The sequence below is a fragment of the Eptatretus burgeri genome, chromosome 3 (assembly GCF_056783735.1).
Source record: "Eptatretus burgeri isolate ZD-2024b chromosome 3, Ebu_testis_v1, whole genome shotgun sequence".
NCBI classification, from domain to species: domain Eukaryota; kingdom Metazoa; phylum Chordata; class Myxini; order Myxiniformes; family Myxinidae; genus Eptatretus; species Eptatretus burgeri.
The window spans coordinates 52,481,569-52,501,568 of NC_140963.1; the positions used below are offsets into that span (position 1 = coordinate 52,481,569).

Consider the following 20,000-nt stretch of genomic DNA (forward strand, 5'->3'; position numbering starts at 1 on the left):
CTACTGACGGTGGGTGACGCTCGGACTGTTAATGCTGGTTCTGCTCGAGACCTGCTCTTGGCGTACCTGATTCTTGGGAGTGACGTTGATTGGAGTTCAAGCCTGTTTGCGAGTGGGTGCACAACAAGGAGGGCGCTGGCAACGTACAAGGCACGCTCACACATTTCAGGACATTTTATTTGATGTACGACGACTTCTATTTGGTGAGCGAGACTGGATTTCTCTTCTACCTTGAATGATCTGCTGGGTACCCGTCTCGTGCTTAATTGTTAAGTAAGACAAAGTGATAAGCATCTGCTCTTTGTATCTTTTTCTATCCATGCCCGATTCATTCTTTATTTGCTTGCGATTATTTTGATTGATTTGAATTTACGAATTTTTACCACAAGGAAATAAAAAGTTATTTTTATTTATTTTTTCATTATTAATAAATTCCTTTGTTGACGTTCCAACCTGTCCGTGCTTGTCCTTTCCTTCTTTTGATCAAGCATTGTCCGAACCAAGATAGGCTGGGAGGTAATTGCCAAACTAATTGACCTGTCATAGGCGGCACGCACCAGCGGTTAAACACTCGGCCGCCCTAATTAAGATCGAATCAAGATAAGATTGGTACTTTGCCGAGGGCACGCTTCCCATTCAGGAAGCCACGTGACCTCTAGTTAAACGTCAAAATTAGACGATGGACACTGGAACTCATGGTTAACTGATTGGCGTTCGTGGTTCTAAAATCTAAAGCAACCCACCGTATCATGAAGTTAATTGTGAGCAGTGGTCCAGGTCCGGCTCTTCCGAGGGCAAACGGGGATTAACCCCCCTCCTAATGCACTCGGTACCCATGGCAGTAACAATATATATACACATACGTATACATACACATATATATATATATATATATATATATATATATATATATATATATATATATATATAAATATAAATATACATACATACATACATACATACATACATACATACATATATACATACATAAATACATACATAGTGTCATGTTCAAGTAGATTAACACCGACGCTGGATGGATTGACCAAACTGGCTGTTACTGCCTTGGACACCTCAATTAATGGCAGCTTTGTGTGTGCGGGACTTGAAGAAAGCACACTAAAACTTGAGCTGATTTTAAGAAGGGGTTTATTCCTGAACAAATAAATAACCAGGGGATGGTAATCACGACTGTAGGGCTGGCAGGTTAAAGGGGGGGGGGTGGTGGTGGAAGGAAGGGGGAACACAAACTAAATCCAGATAAAATTATCAACAAGATGCATTAAAATCTATGGCGTCATACACACCGGAATCAAGCACAGACGGATGGGAGATGAGAACAAGGTGAGGCTTCAGCTGCTGGTGGACGAGAAGGGAGCACGTCCATGGGCAGGAGAGACGAACAGGAGATGAGGCAGGTGACGAAACACATGGGCAGTACGATGAACAGGCAAACAGAAACGACGGAAGAGGACAGGGTGAAGGCAGGAACAGGGAAAATGCAGGACACAAGCAGAAAGGCAGGACGACAAAGCAAGGAGACGAGCACGGAACACTTCTCCTGAGGCAAGCAAACTCCATACACTTTGTGCCAAACCCAACTCTCCTTCACGCCGAACAAACTCTCGTACGTCCCGCAGAACCCATAAACCATTCAAAACTCCTCCCCTCTGGGGGCGGCGCAACTCCTCCCCTCTGGGGGCGGCGCAACTCCTCCCCTCACTCTCTGGACAACACTGCCCCTTTCAAAGGCCCTCCTCTCTCTTTCTTGGATATTTTCCAAGGCTTCACCTTAACGCTTCACCCAGGGACATTATAAGAGGTTGTATGTACAAGCCCTTCACCTTAAGCCCTAACAAATTATTACCATGCACCATCCCCCATATAGTGCACATTTAAACAAGACAATCAAGAAGCAATGTTTTTTTTTACTTAATTAAATAGAGTGGCTAACTACCCATACACGGATTATACTACTATACATTTCTATTTGTTCTCAGCAAATATCTTTCTGGGAATATATATATATATATATATATATATATATATATATATATATATATATATATATATATATATATATATATATATATATATATATATATATATATTTCAATGGGACTCAAAGACTCAAACAAATCAATGTGTTTGCAAACAAAAGTCATACGCACAGTTTGAGCTGTGTGTGAAGTTGTTCTTTGTCGAATGATAAGTGTGACGCTCCGTCTTCAGCAGCGTCAAGCCCCCGCCGCAGGCTGTCGATCTCCTCATACTGCCGCCGGTTGTTGTGTTGTAATACTGCCAAATAGCTCATGAGTTCTGTAGTTTCCCTGGCATTACATGAGGGACTTTAATAACTCATTTGAAAGTTTACTTTGTGCAATGATGAAAACATGAATGTGCAGTCGCCAGAGCTCAAATTATGCAGAGAATAATAAAAACAGCAATGTAAAAACGTATACTGGACGGTAAGTGATAGAATCAATGGAATTTTGATCAAAGTATGCCCACTGCTGTCGGAAGCAAGGTGAAGTCGACATTTCTGCCATTAACCCTTCATCAGAGCAAAATAGTATTGACGGCATGAGATGCCTTGAAAAAGTCACATAAGGATTCTCCACCTCTCTTACTCTAGCAAAGGATGAACACCTGAAATGTCAGCTTTTCCTTGCTTCCCACTACATATGTTACTCTGTGCTTTGATCATCTTTCTGTTGATCCCACCCATTGTTATACGGTCTGTCTGCCAACGTAAATTGACACGACCCTTCCCAAATAAGTCTCAGTCTTCCTTCTACATGAAACCCATGCTCATTCTTTTATATTAGCAGCAAATACAATATTATTTTCATTTTTTTTAAATCCAGACATGTGAGTGAGGCATGAATAAAAAAAGGAAAATTATGACATTTCTAAATGTGTGGATATGCTAAAAATAAGACAAAAAAAACTAAAACGTTTCATAACCTTTTAAAACTCAAACATGTGAAACGATCCCCAAAAAAGGAATCAACAGGTGGAGATTGGGAATCAAACTTGATCCGTCAAATTTGTAATATCAATAATGGATTGACAAGTTTTGAAGCAAAAGAGTGGAAATCCACCAATTGGTGGACCTCTAGATTTCCCATTTATCATGGGGTGCAAACTTACGGCTCCACATTGGAGATGTCTCCTCCCGCCGCCTCTAAACTTCCCACTGTTGTGCTCAGGTTGGCAGTTGCAGTACTGCTTGCACCTTGCATTGACAAAGAAACTGTGAAAACAGCCGATCACCATTATTCTGAACTTATTCTTTGAGCAGAAATACGACTGCAGGAGCTTCATAGCAATGCTTTTCTCTGCAAGAAGTCTTGATCACATGCTAACAAAGAAATGGGACGAAAATGGTGCTTTGGTAACTACTGACAGAAATACAATTTGAATAAATAAACCATCGACATGGAACAAGGACCAAGGAAAATAATAAATTTCTCCCTCATAGTAAAAAAATAACCCCGGTTGGGGGTGACGGTCATCTCTGAAGCTCTGTAGATGTGGATCTCTGATCGGCTTAGAATGGCTTCGATGTCGTCTTGTCTTTTGGTTCAACGTACAGACGAAAGCCCGGGAGTAAAAAGGATAGAAAACCTCAGAAATCAAACTACATTTCTGAGTTATCCGGAGATAGATTTTGAAAATGGTTGATTTGGAACATTTATGATTAATATGTCTTCAAAAGGATAGAAACCGGACCTCAGAAATCAAACCGCATTTCTGAGTCATAAATGGTGGATGATAGTTTGCCAATGGATGATTTCACAAGTTTACAGCATCGGTGACCTTGACATTGACCTTCAATCAGGTCTAAAGTCATACCGTCGTGTATCACTCATCGAGCCCTACTTACATACCAAGTTTCATCAAGATTGGGCGAAATTTTTTTGACCGTATCACATCGATGATTTTTCCAACTTTGAAGACACGTGACTCGATAACCAGGACGAATTTTAAAAAAACTGGCATGACCAAATTTAGATATTGTTCCATATTATCAGAATCCGAAGAAATTTCGAAGATCGGATCACAAACGGCGGAGGAGATAGATTTTGAAAATGGATAAATTCGCAACTTTGGAGTGGCCTTTACCTTGACCTTCAATCATGTCAAAAGTCATACCGTCGTGCATCACTCATCGACCCCTACCTTCGTACCAAGTTTCATCAAGATCGGGCGAATTTTTTTTGACCGTATCACATCGACGATTTTTCCAGCTTTGAAGACAAGTGACTCAATGACCAGGACGAATTTCAAAAAACCGGTCCGACCAAATTTAGATATTGTTCCATATTATCAAATGCAAAGGAATTTCGAAGATCGGATCATAAACGGCGGAGGAGATAGATTTTGAAAATGGACTATTTTGCAACTTTGGAGTGACCTTGACCTTGACCTTCAATCGGGTCAAAGGTCATACCGTCGTGCATCCCTCAGACATCTACCCACATACCAAATATCAAGAAAATCAGAAGAAAAAAATGGGGACATACGTACGTACGTACAGACGGACATCGAGACTGGTTTTATTAACTCATCTCGTTAGAGATGACCTAAAAAGCACACAGGTGTGAAGGCAGGGGCATGTTGACTGTTCTGCTGATTCATGCTGTGCAGAAAATGCCTTGAAGAACAAGCAACACTCACCAATTTGTTCCTTCGCATCTTCCACTTCATTTGGCCTAAAGAAAACAGAATTAGATAATTTAAACAAGGTCAGTTAGTCAAAGTACATTTCTTTTCCTTTTGAAATTTTTTGCCAAGCTCATTCTGTAACTCTTTACTTTTGGCAGTCCCATTCATAAACTTAGTTATAAGGTGTGACATCAGTTTTCATATTTTTTTTTTAAATGCTTACCTGAATACAGCACTGCAAATTAATCCAGTTACAAAACTATAGGGGGAGCACTCGGGAGAGTGCAAAACCTCCACCGCCAATACTGCTGGGTCACTCAAGTGAACCTTATATCTTATTCATTAAATATGATGTCAACAGTGCTGACAGTTATAGAGTTCTTTTCTCCAACATTTTTTTTTTTGGGGGGGGGGGAGGGGGGGTTGGAAGTCACTTAAAACATGTATAAATGCAAAATAAAGAAATCGAAATTTTGTTGAAAAAAAAGTTGCAAAAATTTTTTTTTCTCAAACTATTTTTTTGGGGGGAGGTGGAAATCACTTAAAACGTGTAGAAATGCAAAAAAAAAAATTTTTCTCTAACCATTTTTTGGGGGGTTGGAAATCACTTAAAACATGTAGAAATGCAAAAAAAAAAAAAAATTTTCTCTCAATTTTTTTTTGGGGGGGGGGGGGACAAAGTCCAAAATCTAATGGCATGGTCATTGGACCATACCTAACCCCCCACACCAAGTTTCGTCGAAATCCGTTGAGGAGTTTTTCCGTAATACTGTTCACAAACAAACAAACAGAAAGGGGTGAAAACAGTAACCTCCGATCTTCGATGGCAGAGGTTAATTAAGTGAGACCTCTCCTCAAACAATTTGTACCGTTTTGGTCACCAGATCTGAAGAGGTGTGTTACGACAGTGTGTTCAGCATATAGCGACTCGATTGATTATGGTCCGAGCGAGACAAAGCTATAAGGAGCGGCTGAAGGAAGCAGGACTGCAGTGCCTATGGAAAGTCTACACCTCCTTTCAAAATTTTCACAACTGTTGCCTTACAGCCTGGAAATAAATTGCGTTAAATCAGACTTTTCCCACCTTTATTTACACATCGTAACCCACAACTTCCAAGTGAAAAACAAATTCTACAAATTTCAGAAAATTGATTGAAAATACAAAACTAGAATATATTGGTTGGATAAGTGTTCACTCCCCTGAGTTATTGGTGGAAACACCTTTGACAGCAATTACAGCTGAGTCTGTTGGGATCGGTCTCTACAAACTTTGCACCTCTCCTTCATGCCATGCATATCACGCAGTCATTAGCATATGCATGCCAATACGCACTTGAATTGCATGCCATCATTCAATAGTCATATTGTTGTGGGGCCAGGTCTCGGTGGCGAGCACTACCGCTAGAGGGAACAGTTGAGTCGGCCTCCACCGAACACCCGGAATTTAGGTTGTACCTTTCAGATAAATACGAAAGGTCACGGGTCCCTTATCGGACTGAAGATCACCAATAGGTCGACCACGTGGGATAGGGTCAATTGCCAATTTCAATATACCTAAATACCCACGTCGTCCAACTGCCGGGGAAATTCACCCTCGGCAGAATCTGCGCGATCCGGGCCGTTACCGAGCCGGATAGGAGTCGTACCCCGAGCGGAGAGTACCAGAACCCTGCCGGCCAATTGCAAGATGACGGCAACAATGAGTCCTCCTAATTCCCGTTCGCAGCGCGGCAAACCAATGATAGAAAGGACAAGGACGAGCTGGGACATTCAACACGAGGGGATTTATTTACAATGGGGGGGAAGGGAAGCACACAAAGAGCAGAGTTATCTGAATAAGAAATGTAATGTACAATGAGCAAAAGAAAGCACTTGCACAATTCTGCTTGAAAACGAGCCCACACACAGACACACACACCCCCAAAATAAATGATGGCCACGGCCTTTATTGATACCCCCAGCTCGGAGGGAAGGTGAGCTGGAGGTCAGAGCCTGTCTTGGACCTTCCCGCTTCGTGCGGTTACACCGACTTCGAACCCACTGGTGGGACTCGAACCCATGACCCGGAGTCTACGGCCCTCTTCCCTGGCTGCTCGGCCGCCGCACCGTTCAGTCACCACCACCACGGTGAGCTACCACAAAGGACCTTAGACCGCAATCCCGCAGAACCCTCGTCGACCACCACTCTGCCGTCGCCACTATCACCCCAGTCTCTGTCCTCTCATCTTTCTTTTTCCTTCAGGTCCGAGCGATTTCTTTTCTCCCGCCCGCTCGCCTCCCGATTGGACGGTGGGTTTTCAAGCGACCTCCCGATTGGCCGGGCCATCTCAGGCGATTCGTCCGGGGGGGGGGGGCGTGGCGAGCATTCTCGCGGCCCGTCCCCCACGAGAGGCATTCCTCCTTCTTCGGGCGACGTGCCTCCACATTGGCAGGAATGCGGCGTACATCACTCGCGCTTTTCCCATTGGCTGAGGTGTCGTGGGAAGTCGCCCTCTGTGCGTGATTGGACAAGGTGGGGAGTCGGAGCTGAGGCGATGAAAATCTCCGCCCACGTACGTGGTCGAATGCACGTGGGCAATGGCGTCAGTGTTGTTATCGAGGTTGTTGGTGATGTAAAAATCCTATCTATAAAATAACTTCATCGTGCACGTACACTTAATTCCCATTAGACACAGGGGCTGGATTCTAACTATACACATATAATTAACAAAATAACTGAGCTACGGGGACTCTGGCTGTTGTGTGCGATGGTTTCCAGATTCGTAACAATATCACCTTAATCTTCAATGTACTCTCACCAACACCACAACAATTGAAAAACCTCACAACACAATGATTATAATCACCACACCTTTGAAACATTAACCAAGCTCGCTTTACAATTGCCATTGTAGGCCCAATCACAACACACAACCATAACCACAGCTAACCACACTACAACTCACCGCTACAACTACCATCGCCTCAACCACAACCACTGCAGGCACCCATCACTGCATTTTGGAAGTAACAGGGAGCAATGAGCACCACATACCATTACAGACACTTGGACTCTGGATGTTCAGGCATCTAACTCGGAGCACAAGTGTGTGCTAAACGCCATTCAACATCGTCAGGATAGCCCGAGTGTTCCGCTCAATTACAGCCCCATTTAGTGTCCAGCGCAAGTTTGCATCCGGAAAGCGCAGACAAAAACCCCAGCGCCATGTTAAGTGTGGATCTGGCATGTGAGAAAGCCCAAAACACAATGGGGCCATCTTCGCTGCCGTATCTGAGCGTGGGAGGAACCGGTGCTGGGGTGACCCAGCATACAACAGTGGGGGTGCTGAAAAATGCCAACCGACCTGCTTGCTCTGTTTTTAAACTCCGCCCCTCGCCAAGGGATTATAAAAATCACAGAGTGAGACAGTGGTTCAGCTCATGGTTCAACAGAGCTTGTAGTTCATGCGATTCATATTGGCTTGGTGACGAGAGTTGGAACACAGTGCACGGGTCACAGCAGAGGCAGGACAGAGTTCACGGAGCAGAATGCTGAGTGAGTGAGAGATCTGGATGCCAGACTCAGCAGAGTCATAGGGCCAAGCCAGTAGCATGAAACACTTACAGACTTCCTCACATGTTAATAAGCCATCTTCTTTCATGTCCATCTTCTTTCTTTTCTATTTCGTCTGCTGTGGACGCACATTCATAAAAGAGCTCTGCGATTAAATAAGCAAGTTCAGAACGGTTGCCCCCTTCAGGGCGGCCTCACCGAAACACACCTTTTACAGTTTCCTCTCTGCCCCTCATTTTCTCATCTTGCACATCGCAGCACCCTCACTTGCACCTCCTCTGACCACACACCTTAGACACCCTCAGTTTTCCTCCTTCCCTCTCCTCAGTGACTGGGTCACGCAGGTTCATTAGCCCCACCTGGTAATCGACAGGTCATAATTGTGATGTACTGAATAGAAGATGCTTAGCAGGCAGACACGAGCGGGGGAACAGTCGAGCCGAGCTGTGTTGCACAAGCGCGAGCGCGGGCGTACTTTGCCCGCGGCTCTCCTTTATTGCGTATTCAGCACACTCACGAGCCGGGCGACTCCAGCATTACTACAACGCCTCAGGCGGCGCGCACACCTTATATTCCTTGCAGACCCGATGACCACGCCGACCCCTCCTCCCATCATCATGCGCCGCCCTGCATGCCCGCAGGCTACACCACACTCCTCCCTCCTAAAACTATGATTATTAAATGATCACCATCATAATAAGCATAAACAGCACGAAGGACTACGGTATAATAGTCGACAAGGCACGAAAAATGAAAACAGCGAAGTATAACAGCACACCACATCATATAATGCGTGAAAGCGAGCTAATGGAGCTGCCACGGCCAGATTCCGAAGACACAGCACCTCCCAAACTCTGGCCGCATTACCGATATGAAGCAGCAAGGCGAAAAGCACAGCAGCCCTACACAGCGGAAACGCCCCCAGGCGGCTCATGCTGACATGGCCCTCGGCGAGGCCGTGGCGATCTCCCGAGCAAACCTCCCCCGGCACCATCAAACGCCTCCGGCCCACTCCCCCCAGGCAGACCCGACGTAGATAAACATTCCGAGGCCGGAAGCCCGCTGTCTGGAAGCCGTGGCGCCAGCCTCGATCGACGTTGGCTGGGGGCGCTGAACAGCGCCGCTGGCTGTACGCACTTAATGCTCCAAAACAACCCACGCACCACAATCAGTTGAGACGCCAACGCCCGTCTAAACGGCCTTGAGCGAACACAGAGAGCTGCGCTCGCAACCAGAGGTGGGGGTAACGCCGACCAGCGCATCAGTCTTGGCTCCGAGTCGATCTCCGCGACCCACACGGCAGCTAGACGGTAGCAATTCCATTTAAACCACACTTCAATCATAGGCTCGTTATAAATCACTACGAACATCATTCGAACCATTGCAAACTCATTTTTCCGTACAGCGCGTTCTTTTGATAAAATCCCAGCACATGACAAAGCAACTACCCGCGGCCCGGGACAACGGAAGGCCAACCCAACCTTTTTATTCGCCACCACCGCTCCCAAAGCCACCACATCACATTGATCATAATACAAATCCCATTGATTGATCTCCGCCAAACCCACTCTCACACGGGAACTGCTGGCATTTATTTCAACAACGTTAAACCGCATCACTCGAGCAATGAAAAACAAATATGCAATGAACAGCAACCCACAACCCACATCACAAGTCCGTCTCTTGGTTGTCGACTCGATGTTGTGACTCGCGACTTCCTTTAACGCCACGGGCTCACCGCAACCTGTTGAAGCTGCTCGAACAACACCGCACCTCGCATCATGCACGCCGCCGACGCGCGAGAGCCCATCGCGAGAGCTGGCATGGCCCCTGCTGCTCCCGAACCGCACACCGCCGTTGCAGGCAGCAACGAACGGCCGCTCCCGTTGCATCGACGCGGCTCCCGCCGCCAGAACCTCGCCCTCGGTACCCGATGAAAGCATCGAAGAGAGCATCGACACACCTGGAGGTACGAACTGGAGATCCAGCCCGAGGTGCGCCGGCCAGTCCCGACCCAAAAGGACGGGCCCCTCCCCTCGCACCACGAACACCGAGAGTAGGGCGCTTTGCCCCCGGTAAAGCACCGAGACGTCGGGCGCTGCAAGCGGCGCAACCGCTTCGCCGGTGTACGCGCGCGATGCGCGGGCAGCACGAATGGACTCAACTCGACACCCGATCAGTGCCCCGATCACCTCGACATTCACTGGCATCGGTCCTGTCACCGTAGGACCAACTGAAACCAGGCTCAACATGGGCAGCATGGGCGATGACCCTCGCCCCACACACCGTAGACGACCTCGAGTGCTCAGACCGCCGCCCGAGTGATTGCATTGCAACGCTCGCCCACGACCCGCGCCGCAGACCGTGCGCGTGGCCGTGCATGCCTGGCCCATCGCGCTGACCCCCGGACCATCTGCTGTGCCCCGACCATCGAGACCCCGGACATTCTTCAGAGCTTGTGCGACGTCCAACGCCGCGTTCGAGCCGAACCGCGTGTCCTCGTTCTTTAGCCGTGGCTCTGCAGAAATCATTCCCCCGATCTGACGTGCCTCAATAAAACGAACAGTGAGCGCGGCCGTTGCCCACTCGACGTGGCCGAAGTCGATTCCGACGAAGGCGGGCACGCGTTCGTGCGCCGTGCACCGACCTTCTGCGATGCTCGTGCTGGCGAGACCCTTGGCTCCGTAGCCTGGAACCGCACGGGGTATTGCCGCCCTGCACACGCCGATCCGAAGATCCTCGTCAGCCAACTGTGATGTACTGAATAGAAGATGCTTAGCAGGCAGACACGAGCGGGGGAACAGTCGAGCCGAGCTGTGTTGCACAAGCGCGAGCGCGGGCGTACTTTGCCCGCGGCTCTCCTTTATTGCGTATTCAGCACACTCACGAGGCGGGCGACTCCAGCATTACTACAACGCCTCAGGCGGCGCGCACACCTTATATCCCTTGCAGACCCGATGACCACGCCGACCCCTCCTCCCATCATCATGCCCCGCCCTGCATGCCCGCAGGCTACACCACAATAATCACCTCGTACTTTCTCCAATATTTCTTGCCATATAATGTTTCTCGGAATGATTCTGATGGTACCTGTAATGTAAGCGTAAATAAGATTGTGGAAGTATTAGAACAGTATAGCTATGCAATGTTTACTTTTTGTATGCAACTGTATTTTCTTTTGCCACACCAAACCAATTCTTGCTTTCCCTGGTGTACGTATCTTCCTTGAAATAAAACTCTTGCTTGTTGCTCCACATACCTTTCCTCGCCCTTTCTGCGATTCTATATTATTGTAATGTTCCCAGTTTGTAGCGTCTTTTCCTCCATTGGTTGAGTATAGTCCACACGTCGTGTTAACCAGGGAGTTCTCCCCCACCGATTGGCTCTACACATTAGCCGCTGTACACTTGGCAGCTCCGCTCAGCTGTGTCTGATCAGGTAAGATAAAAGCCTGGTGTTGGCTTCGTGGTTAGCGTGCCTCGCTTGGGATCTTAGGATCCTGAGTTCAAAAGGCACCATAGTTAGGGAATTTTAGCAAATTGTATTGACCATCTGTGAAAAAATTGCTTACCAAAAAATTTCTTCACCAACGTATTCATCTTGGTGTTTACTAACACCTATCAATTAGTGCAAACCCAAATCCTTGTGGAAAATTCTGGGGAGCCAATCAAAGTTCGGGTGCTCAGAGGGCATGCGCGAAAAAAAAAAAAATCGGAAAAATCAACTTTTGCCAATATTGACTTGTGGGATGTCTAACTAGGGGTTTTTTGGGGTGCTGAATCGATTCCAACCATTAGATTTGAGGAAAAATGAATCCCTGGCCATAAAATATTGATGTGATACATTTTTAGATATCTCAGACTGTGTTTTGCGGTAATTTGGCTCAATTGATTCAGATTGTTCAAATTGTGCTGAAACCAGCATACAACATTTTTGAAACCACTGCTATATTGTTGGTTATACTTGTGCTCATGCTCAGTAAAATTCTCTGTGTTAGCTGACGTTAGCTAAGAGCTTTTAGCTTCAAAATTATTGTGTACCGGACTCAACAGAAGTTGAATATATTCAACGTAGAGTGGACCTATTAATGTTAAAACACATCACTGTATGATGAACCACTTCTCATTCATTCACCAAGAGATAGAAAGAAGCATGATCAAATGTGGGGTACCTGTCCACACCGACGTTAAAAGAGCCCAAGTGAAGAGAGATAACGATGCTGTCAACACCATAGTTGGGTGGTTGGAGGAAGTCAACCCTTTCGATGCCACACGGGACGAGAAGACTGGTGTCCTTCTCAACTGGGTTCAGCAGCACTCCCAAAGACCAAGTCAACGCTGATCAAGCAGAACAAGTTGGCAGAGCCATACAGGCTAAGATGGATGGGAAAACTGTTGTGGATGCAATGGTAACCAAACACAAGGTCAAATCACTTGCAAGCCTGAGATCTGGCCCCAAAGTCAATGGCGAGAAGCTGGTCATTGACTCACTGAAGCTATTCAACCACCTCATTGTCATCAGTGAGCGTGAAGTCAAGACCAAAGAAGCTCTGCCCTTTGAGTTGACGCCAAAACCGATGTCTCCGTTTGACAAAAATCAAAAGTTGCGAAAGCCAGACAAGGCTGCCCTAGCAAAGTCCCTGAAGGCATATGTGGCACCTGTTAAACAACCCCCCTGCACAAGCCTTGTGGTTGATAGTGGGTGGCTCCTGCACAATGTCAAGTGGGAGGCTAACCTTACTTGGAAGGATGTTGCCGAGAGCTACCTCCGGTTTGTGAAGTCCATGGGGAGCCATCGCCTCCGGATAACGGTGGTCTTTGACTGATATGGCAGCTCCACCAAGGACCATGACCACTTGAGACGAACAAAGAATGCATGCTGTGACATTCAGATTTGTCTGGATCTCAAAATCATCATTGCAAGAGAAAAGTTCCTCGATAACAAGAACAAAGCCCAGCTCGTTCTGCTCCTTGCTGAGACGTTTAGTAGGAATGGAATCAGTGTACAGCAATGCTCTGATGATGCCAACACCTCCATTGTCCGCGCAGCTCCAGATGAGGCAAGAGAGTCCCCTGTCGAGGTGAGGGTTGAGGACACAGACGTCCTGGTTCTGCTGATTCATCATGTTGCAGACCATCCGATCTTCCTCACGACAGCCAAAGAAACATTTTAAGATGTCGGAAAGATCCGGGAGGCCCTCCCAGAGATATACCGGATATATCTCATCTTCTTACACAGCTTCTCTGGCTGCGATAGTGTCTGCAATTTTTGGGTTTAGCAAACCAACTTTGCTAAGCAAGCTCTGCAAGACTGATGAAGCAGAGAGGGCAATGGACGTGTTTATGGACATCCGAGCTGAGAAAGGTGATATCATTAAAGCAGGCTGTGATCTTTTCATACCCATGTTCCATGGGAAATCCTCCAAAGACTTGGAAGACTTGAGATTCGACATCTTCAGCAAGCGAGCTGCTACTGGGAGCATAAAACCTGAGAAACTCCCGACAACAGGAGCTGCAGCACAGCACTCTCTCCGAGCTTACCTCCAGACTAGAGACTGGCTGATGCGACAAAGTCCATCGTTGGATGCCTGAGACTATGGATGGCAACTAACTGAGCAAGGATATGCACCAGTCCCTTCTACAGACCCCATTGCACCAGACTACCTCCTGACGTTTGCCAGCTGCAACTGCGCGGCAGACTGCAGCTCACTCAGGTGCTGCTGTAAAAAGCAAGGAGTCAAGTGTATTTCTGCTTGCGGCATCTGTCATGGTAACTTGCTGAACATAAACCAGCTGGATGACAAGAAGAGTGAGGAAGATACTGGGGAGTTTGATGAATAAGGTTGTAAAAGCTGACAAAGCAACATTTCCATTGAGCACAGTTCTGTTAAAAATGTCAATAAAATACATTTTATATGATCAAGGAGTGTTTTTTTTTCTCAAAAATAATGGTTGGAATCAATTCCAACCCCTAGTTGGAACCAATTCTAACCCCAAAAAACCCCTAGTTAGACATCCCACAAGTCAATATTGGCAAAAGTTAATTTTCCGATTTTTTTCGCGCAGGCCCTCTGAGCACCCGAACTTTGATTGCCTCCCCAGATTTTTCCACAAGAATTTGGGTTTGCACTAATTGATAGGTGTTTGAAGACACCTCAATGAATACATTAGCGAAAAAAAATTTTGGTAAGCAAATTTTTCACAGATGGTCAATACAATTTGCTAAAATTCCCTAACTACCAGTTCAATTTATTATTGATGTGTGTACCAAATTTCATAAAGAAATAGTTGATAGTTTTGCAACTATACGCTGGAAACAAAGGTTAACCTCAATTAATTCTTAATACCCAACTTGTTTCCATGGAAAGTGACAGAAATTTTTTGGGGGAAATCTCTTCATATCAAAAGGCACCAGTTCACCACTTGATTGATATGTGTACCAAATTTCGTAAATATATCTTGAGGGGATTTATAGTTAAGTTCCGGAAACGAAATGTGACGGACGGACGGACGGAACCCATTTCTATATCCCCCGCGAACTTCGTTGATTGGCGGGGGATAATTAAGTAGGGAAAACTGGGAGCTTAAGATCGTTACATGTCACCACATGTGGTGGTGCTGTGTTAACTAGGTAAGGTTTAAGGCTAGTTTCTCCCAGTATGTGATTGCCCCCTGTGACCTTTTCCTCCATTTTTGCAATTACAAAGCTGGCGATAAAAAGAAACCACGTTCTTCCAAAACAACAACAAAACCGAACGATTCTGAGCAGGCAAAGCCCCCACCTTCCCACCGGCAGGCCACGCCTCCGAGGCTGAGGATTGGTCGGTGTGACGTAAAAGGGGGTAGGATCAAGAGTGGAGATGTTAGTTGAAAGAGGAAGGGCATTCGCTTGCTTCCTCTTCTCAGAACGACAAGAAAGCTGCCCGATTCTCGTTGTCGTGCTGGTGCTAATTTGCTCACGTGCAAATTAACTCCTACTCCTCGTGCTGGTGCTAATTTGCTCACTCACAAAATAAGAAGCTCGCCATTACCTGATTGGCTGTCGTGAAGTTTGTATGCTTTGAGAATAAGGATAAGGTGCTCGAGAGACAAGAGGGCGGTTGAAAGTAATGTATGAGGCTCTGGTCCCTCTCGGCACGCAAAATAGCAGCGCGATTCTCGTTGTTCATACTTATGTGAATTTGCTCATGTGCTGGAGCAAGACGCCAGCCACTGACTGTTTGGCTTGGTTGTGAAGTATGGACGCTTTGAGGAGGAGAGAAGAAAAGGAGCGCATCTTTTGGCCTTATCCCAGAACCTCAACAATTGCCTTGATGTATGATCAAGGAGAAAGGCAGCGACATTTGGTGTTATTGGGTCTGGTGCTGAGAGAGGAGTGGTGTGGCAATCTCGATCGTGAGAAGAAACTGTACGGTGGTTTGTTGGCCCTCACGAAGAAAGATAGTCCACAAATATCAACTCTTGTACATGACCGCAGAGAGTGACTTTGCACCATTTTCTGTGCGTTTCCCATGCAGTGGCTTCAAGGTTTGATGACACCAGGCTCCTAAAAGGTCATTTCTGGACACAGCTGAGTGCCGGCATAAAGGGAGGAATTTCTTTTATTTTTGTCTTTCCCTTGTCTGTTTTTGTGACCGATTGGAAACCACAAATTAGGAGTCCGTTTTACTTCACTTTTCATTATCACCCTTTGCTGTATTTTCATGATAACTCGTTGATTTTATGTTCATTAAACCATCGTTTGTTAAATTTACTTGTGTTTTTCGATTGTGGGTTCGAGAATAAACCCATGTGCTTCCATTCTAGTCAATGCAACATGGCAAAGGCTCAACATTGGGTATGTGCTCTGCCACCTTCCGTCCCATGTGCGCCATAATCTCCAAGGATCTCGACGATTCGCTTCCAAGTAAAGTGAAAAACGTTCGGCTATCTGTCCAGGTTGGTGTTAATCGACATGAACATGACAATATGTCTTTGCTTTCTTCTGCAAAACCACACACAATTTCAATGAAACTTGATCACAACCTTTATCACCCATGATGTACCAACGTTTGTTCACAGCATTAAAGAAAACAAAATCCATAGGTATTTACTTTCTTCTCCATTATATATTTAGTGGGTCATCCATGCCTTCCAGTGGTTCCCTGCTTATCTTATCCAGCCGAAACCAGGTGAGCGCCCAGGGGTATTGTCCGTTTTTCATTTACATGTGGTACATGCGAGGGAGCCTCAGTGGTGTGTCTGCGTTGTTGCTGACGATTTGCCAACAAGCGATGAAACCGGTCCGGCAGTTGAAGGGGTGTGTAGCATTGGGATTCTCATTATTGTACTATTTGTGAATGTCTTTACAGCTATGGAGGAACTCTGAGAAGGATTTGAAACGGCAATAGGCTTGGACACTGAGAACAGCAAAGTGGACACTTATCCAACCAAGGTATTCCAGTTTTGTATATTTCATTAATTCTCTCACATTTGTGGAATTTGTTTTTCACTTGGAAGTTGTGGGTTAAGATTTGTCAAGAAAGGTGGAAAAGTCTGATTTAATGCAATTTAATTCCAGGTTATAAGGCAACAAAAGGTGAAAATTTTGAAGGAGGGTGTAGACTGTAGACCTTCTCGAGGAACAGCATATATACATATTACATATACTGTATATACAGTCATGCGCCACTTAACGACGGGGTTACGTTCTGAGAAACGCATCGTTAAGCGATGTCGTCGTTGTGCAAACATCTTTTTTTTTCCGTTTTCGTTTTCGAACATCGTACTTACACAAACCTCGACACCTAAGCTATATGGTATAGCCTATTGCTCCTCGGATACAAACCTCTGCAGCATGTTACTGTACTGAATACTGTCGGCAATTGTAACACGCATCCAAGAGAGACTGAAGACACGTTCGTTTTACCTTTGTGCTGTTCATGACTGCCATCGGTGTTGTTCGCAGCAGCTTACAATCTCCTCTCGCATCGATTATAGAAAGATGAATAAATAGCATTTGGATTTTATAAATACGTAATCGTTGCTTCGATGTTATAATTTATTAATGAAGAAACGAGCTCCTGTCAATTGTGATATATATTTTCGGAACAGTGTGATTGTTTTAACAACATGAAAAGCTTCACCAAAAATTAATTTGTGTTTTAATTTCGACTGTAACAACGATTTATTCGCGGAATTCTTCAATCCAAAGGTAATTTACTTGCTGGAAGGTAAACGTGGAAACATTGATTCAGTTTGAAAGCCGATTTCCTTGAATCCCGATTTAGCACGACCCTGCTTTTTTCGCGATGACATTTTATGGACCTCAACGATCGCATTATAACAGGGCCACACTGTCGTTTATTATCATTATGAAGTATTATGTACTGTACAGCGTACATAATTGTATGTACTATTTTTATACGACTGGCAGCGCAACATCGGCTCCATCACTCGGCGATAGGAATTTTTCAGCTACATTTTTTTTTTCCAGAGCTGGCAGATCAGTCGTATATGCGATCCGTCGTTGCCCGGAACGTCGTTAAGCGGCGCATGACTGTGTGTATATATATATATATATATATATATATATATATATATATATATATATATATATATATATTTTTTGCCCTCCTCCTCCTCCTCTTCCTCTTCCTCAAACTCACTGCCCTCTCCTCTTCCTCAAACTCACTGCCCTCCTCCTCCTCCTCCTCCTACTCATTATCCTCCTCCTCCTCCAACTCACTCCCCACCTCCTCCTCCTCCAACTCACTCCCCACCTCCTCAAACTCACTACCCTCCTCCTACTCCTCCAACTCACTACCCTCCTCCTACTCCTCCAACTTACTACCCTCCTCCTCCTCCAACTTACTACCCTCCTCCTCCAACTCACTGCCCTCCTCCCCCTCCTCACTGCCATCATCCTCCTCAGAAACCTTGACGATTTCCTCCAACTCCTCCTCAGTCAGATCATCCCCTTGTGAACCGATGAGCTCCTCCAATTCCTCAGGCTCCATAATCGACAAAGCCTTCCCCTCACATCTCCTGTTCCAACCTGGCAATTTTCCACCTCTTTTCTGTGGTGTTGGGAAAACCTCTGAAGTTCTTGACTGCGTGTGGTCATAGGTTTTGCCAGCAAGTGTTGATGGAGGAGTCTTTAACTTCGTCCAGTGAATCTTCAATGGCAATGATGCAGTGCTCTATGTTGAAGTCAATCCAACATTTCTCAATAGTAAGTTCTGAGTCAGACTCCGTGGCATCCAAGATGCGATGGAGGGTGCAGCAGGTGCAACACGTTTTGATCGTCAAAATTACCTCTTGGTTGAGTGGTTTGATCAGGGAAGTAGTGTTGGGTGGCAGGAAGATTACCTCGATAATGGGATGGGCCACCTTCATCATCTCGTCAGGAGCGATGTCCACCAGCAATCTGAGGACTTGAAGGAGAGGTTCTTTACTGCCAGGTACTTCTCCACTTGAGAGACAAAACAATTGTGGAACCAGTCCAGAAAGATGGCAGCAGTTGCCCAGGCCTTTCTGTTGGCCCTCCAAAATACAGGCAGAGTTTGCTTGTTTTTGCCCTTGAGAGCACGCGGGTTTAGGGAACGATACAGCATCATCAGCTTCATCATGCAGTCCCCTTCGGCGTTGGTGCAGAGAAGAGATATCTGGTCCTTAGCAGCCTTTGAATCCCGATGGTGTCCTTTCTGGCTTCGAGATGAAAGCTCTTGTGGGAATTCTCTTCCTGAACAGGCCCGTCTTGTCTGCATTGAAGACCAACTCCGGTACAAACCCCTTCTCGATGAGCTGAACGAGTTGAGCAAAGAACGTTTCAGATGCCTCGTGGTCTGCTGAGGAACGCTTGGCTGTGAGCTTTGCATTGTGGAGACCGTACCGCTTCTTGAAGCAGTCAAACCATCCCCCTGCCAGCATGGAAGATACTGAGGCCTCTCGTACCTGCATCACTTGTGTTTGCAGCACCACCCACAAAGAGCCAGATTATCGTACATGCACTTTGCCTATCACGAATCAGCGGTCCACGTAACTAAAGGCATGTATTTCTTGGCAATGTCCTCTACCCATACATTTAATGCCTTCTCCATTGCTTTGATGTGAACTGCCCTGACCTGAGTAACCACTTTGGTGCGAGGTACTGCACTCGCTGGGATACTTGTGCAAGATGTCTTATTTTTTTTATTTATGTAGCGCACAGTCCACTCATTCAGGCAATAGTGTCTCCACCCCTCTCCCGGCAGATCCAACACGGTGCCTCCTTCGTTCGCTCGCCTCGAAGCGACTCCGAGCACGCCTCGAGAACTCGGCCATTCCTCACACACAGCACTCCTTTCGGAAAAGCAGTTCCACTTCCCAGTTCAATCTCAAGACTTTTTTCTGCCTCTTGACAGAAGACACGTCTCCTGCACTACTCATATGCATAGAACCCATGATCGAACAATGTGCACAAAAAGTCCACGAATACGGGGAAATCACTGCAGGTCAAGGCAGCAGGATGACAAAAAGAATGAGACCCAGGACATGCTGCACCATAAGTAGGTGTGGAGGGTTTGTGGGCAAATGGAGGGGTGGGTCATGTGACCATTGATTGTGGTTTGTACGCACATACAACTGCTTTATGCGCAGTTGGTGGGAGACTGTTTTCCGACAGTGTTGTGCGCACGGCTGGTGGGAGATGGTTTTTGCACTTGCAAAAACCGCAAATACTCAAAGCACAGAGCCATGAATGGAGAAGCAGGTCAAAATTTATGAACCACGAAAACACAGGATCCACGAATGTCGGG

General features: G+C 46.1%; 1 protein-coding gene across 11 annotated transcripts in view; it reads right to left on the reverse strand.

The window, feature by feature from the left end:
• Positions 1–20,000, reverse strand: part of LOC147029875 (inositol 1,4,5-triphosphate receptor associated 2-like) — a 261,910-nt gene that overhangs the window by 130,149 nt on the left and 111,761 nt on the right. For 10 of the 11 annotated variants that reach the window (XM_085873334.1, XM_085873335.1, XM_085873336.1 and 7 more), the window contains 3 exons: positions 4,684–4,718; positions 3,154–3,256; positions 2,172–2,330 (listed from right to left, as the gene is read on the reverse strand). In XM_085873334.1, the coding sequence (XP_085729460.1) occupies positions 2,172–2,330; positions 3,154–3,256; positions 4,684–4,718 (297 nt within the window). The remainder of the gene's footprint in view (positions 1–2,171; positions 2,331–3,153; positions 3,257–4,683; positions 4,719–20,000) is intronic. The other variant, XM_085873330.1, reaches the window with a different exon arrangement.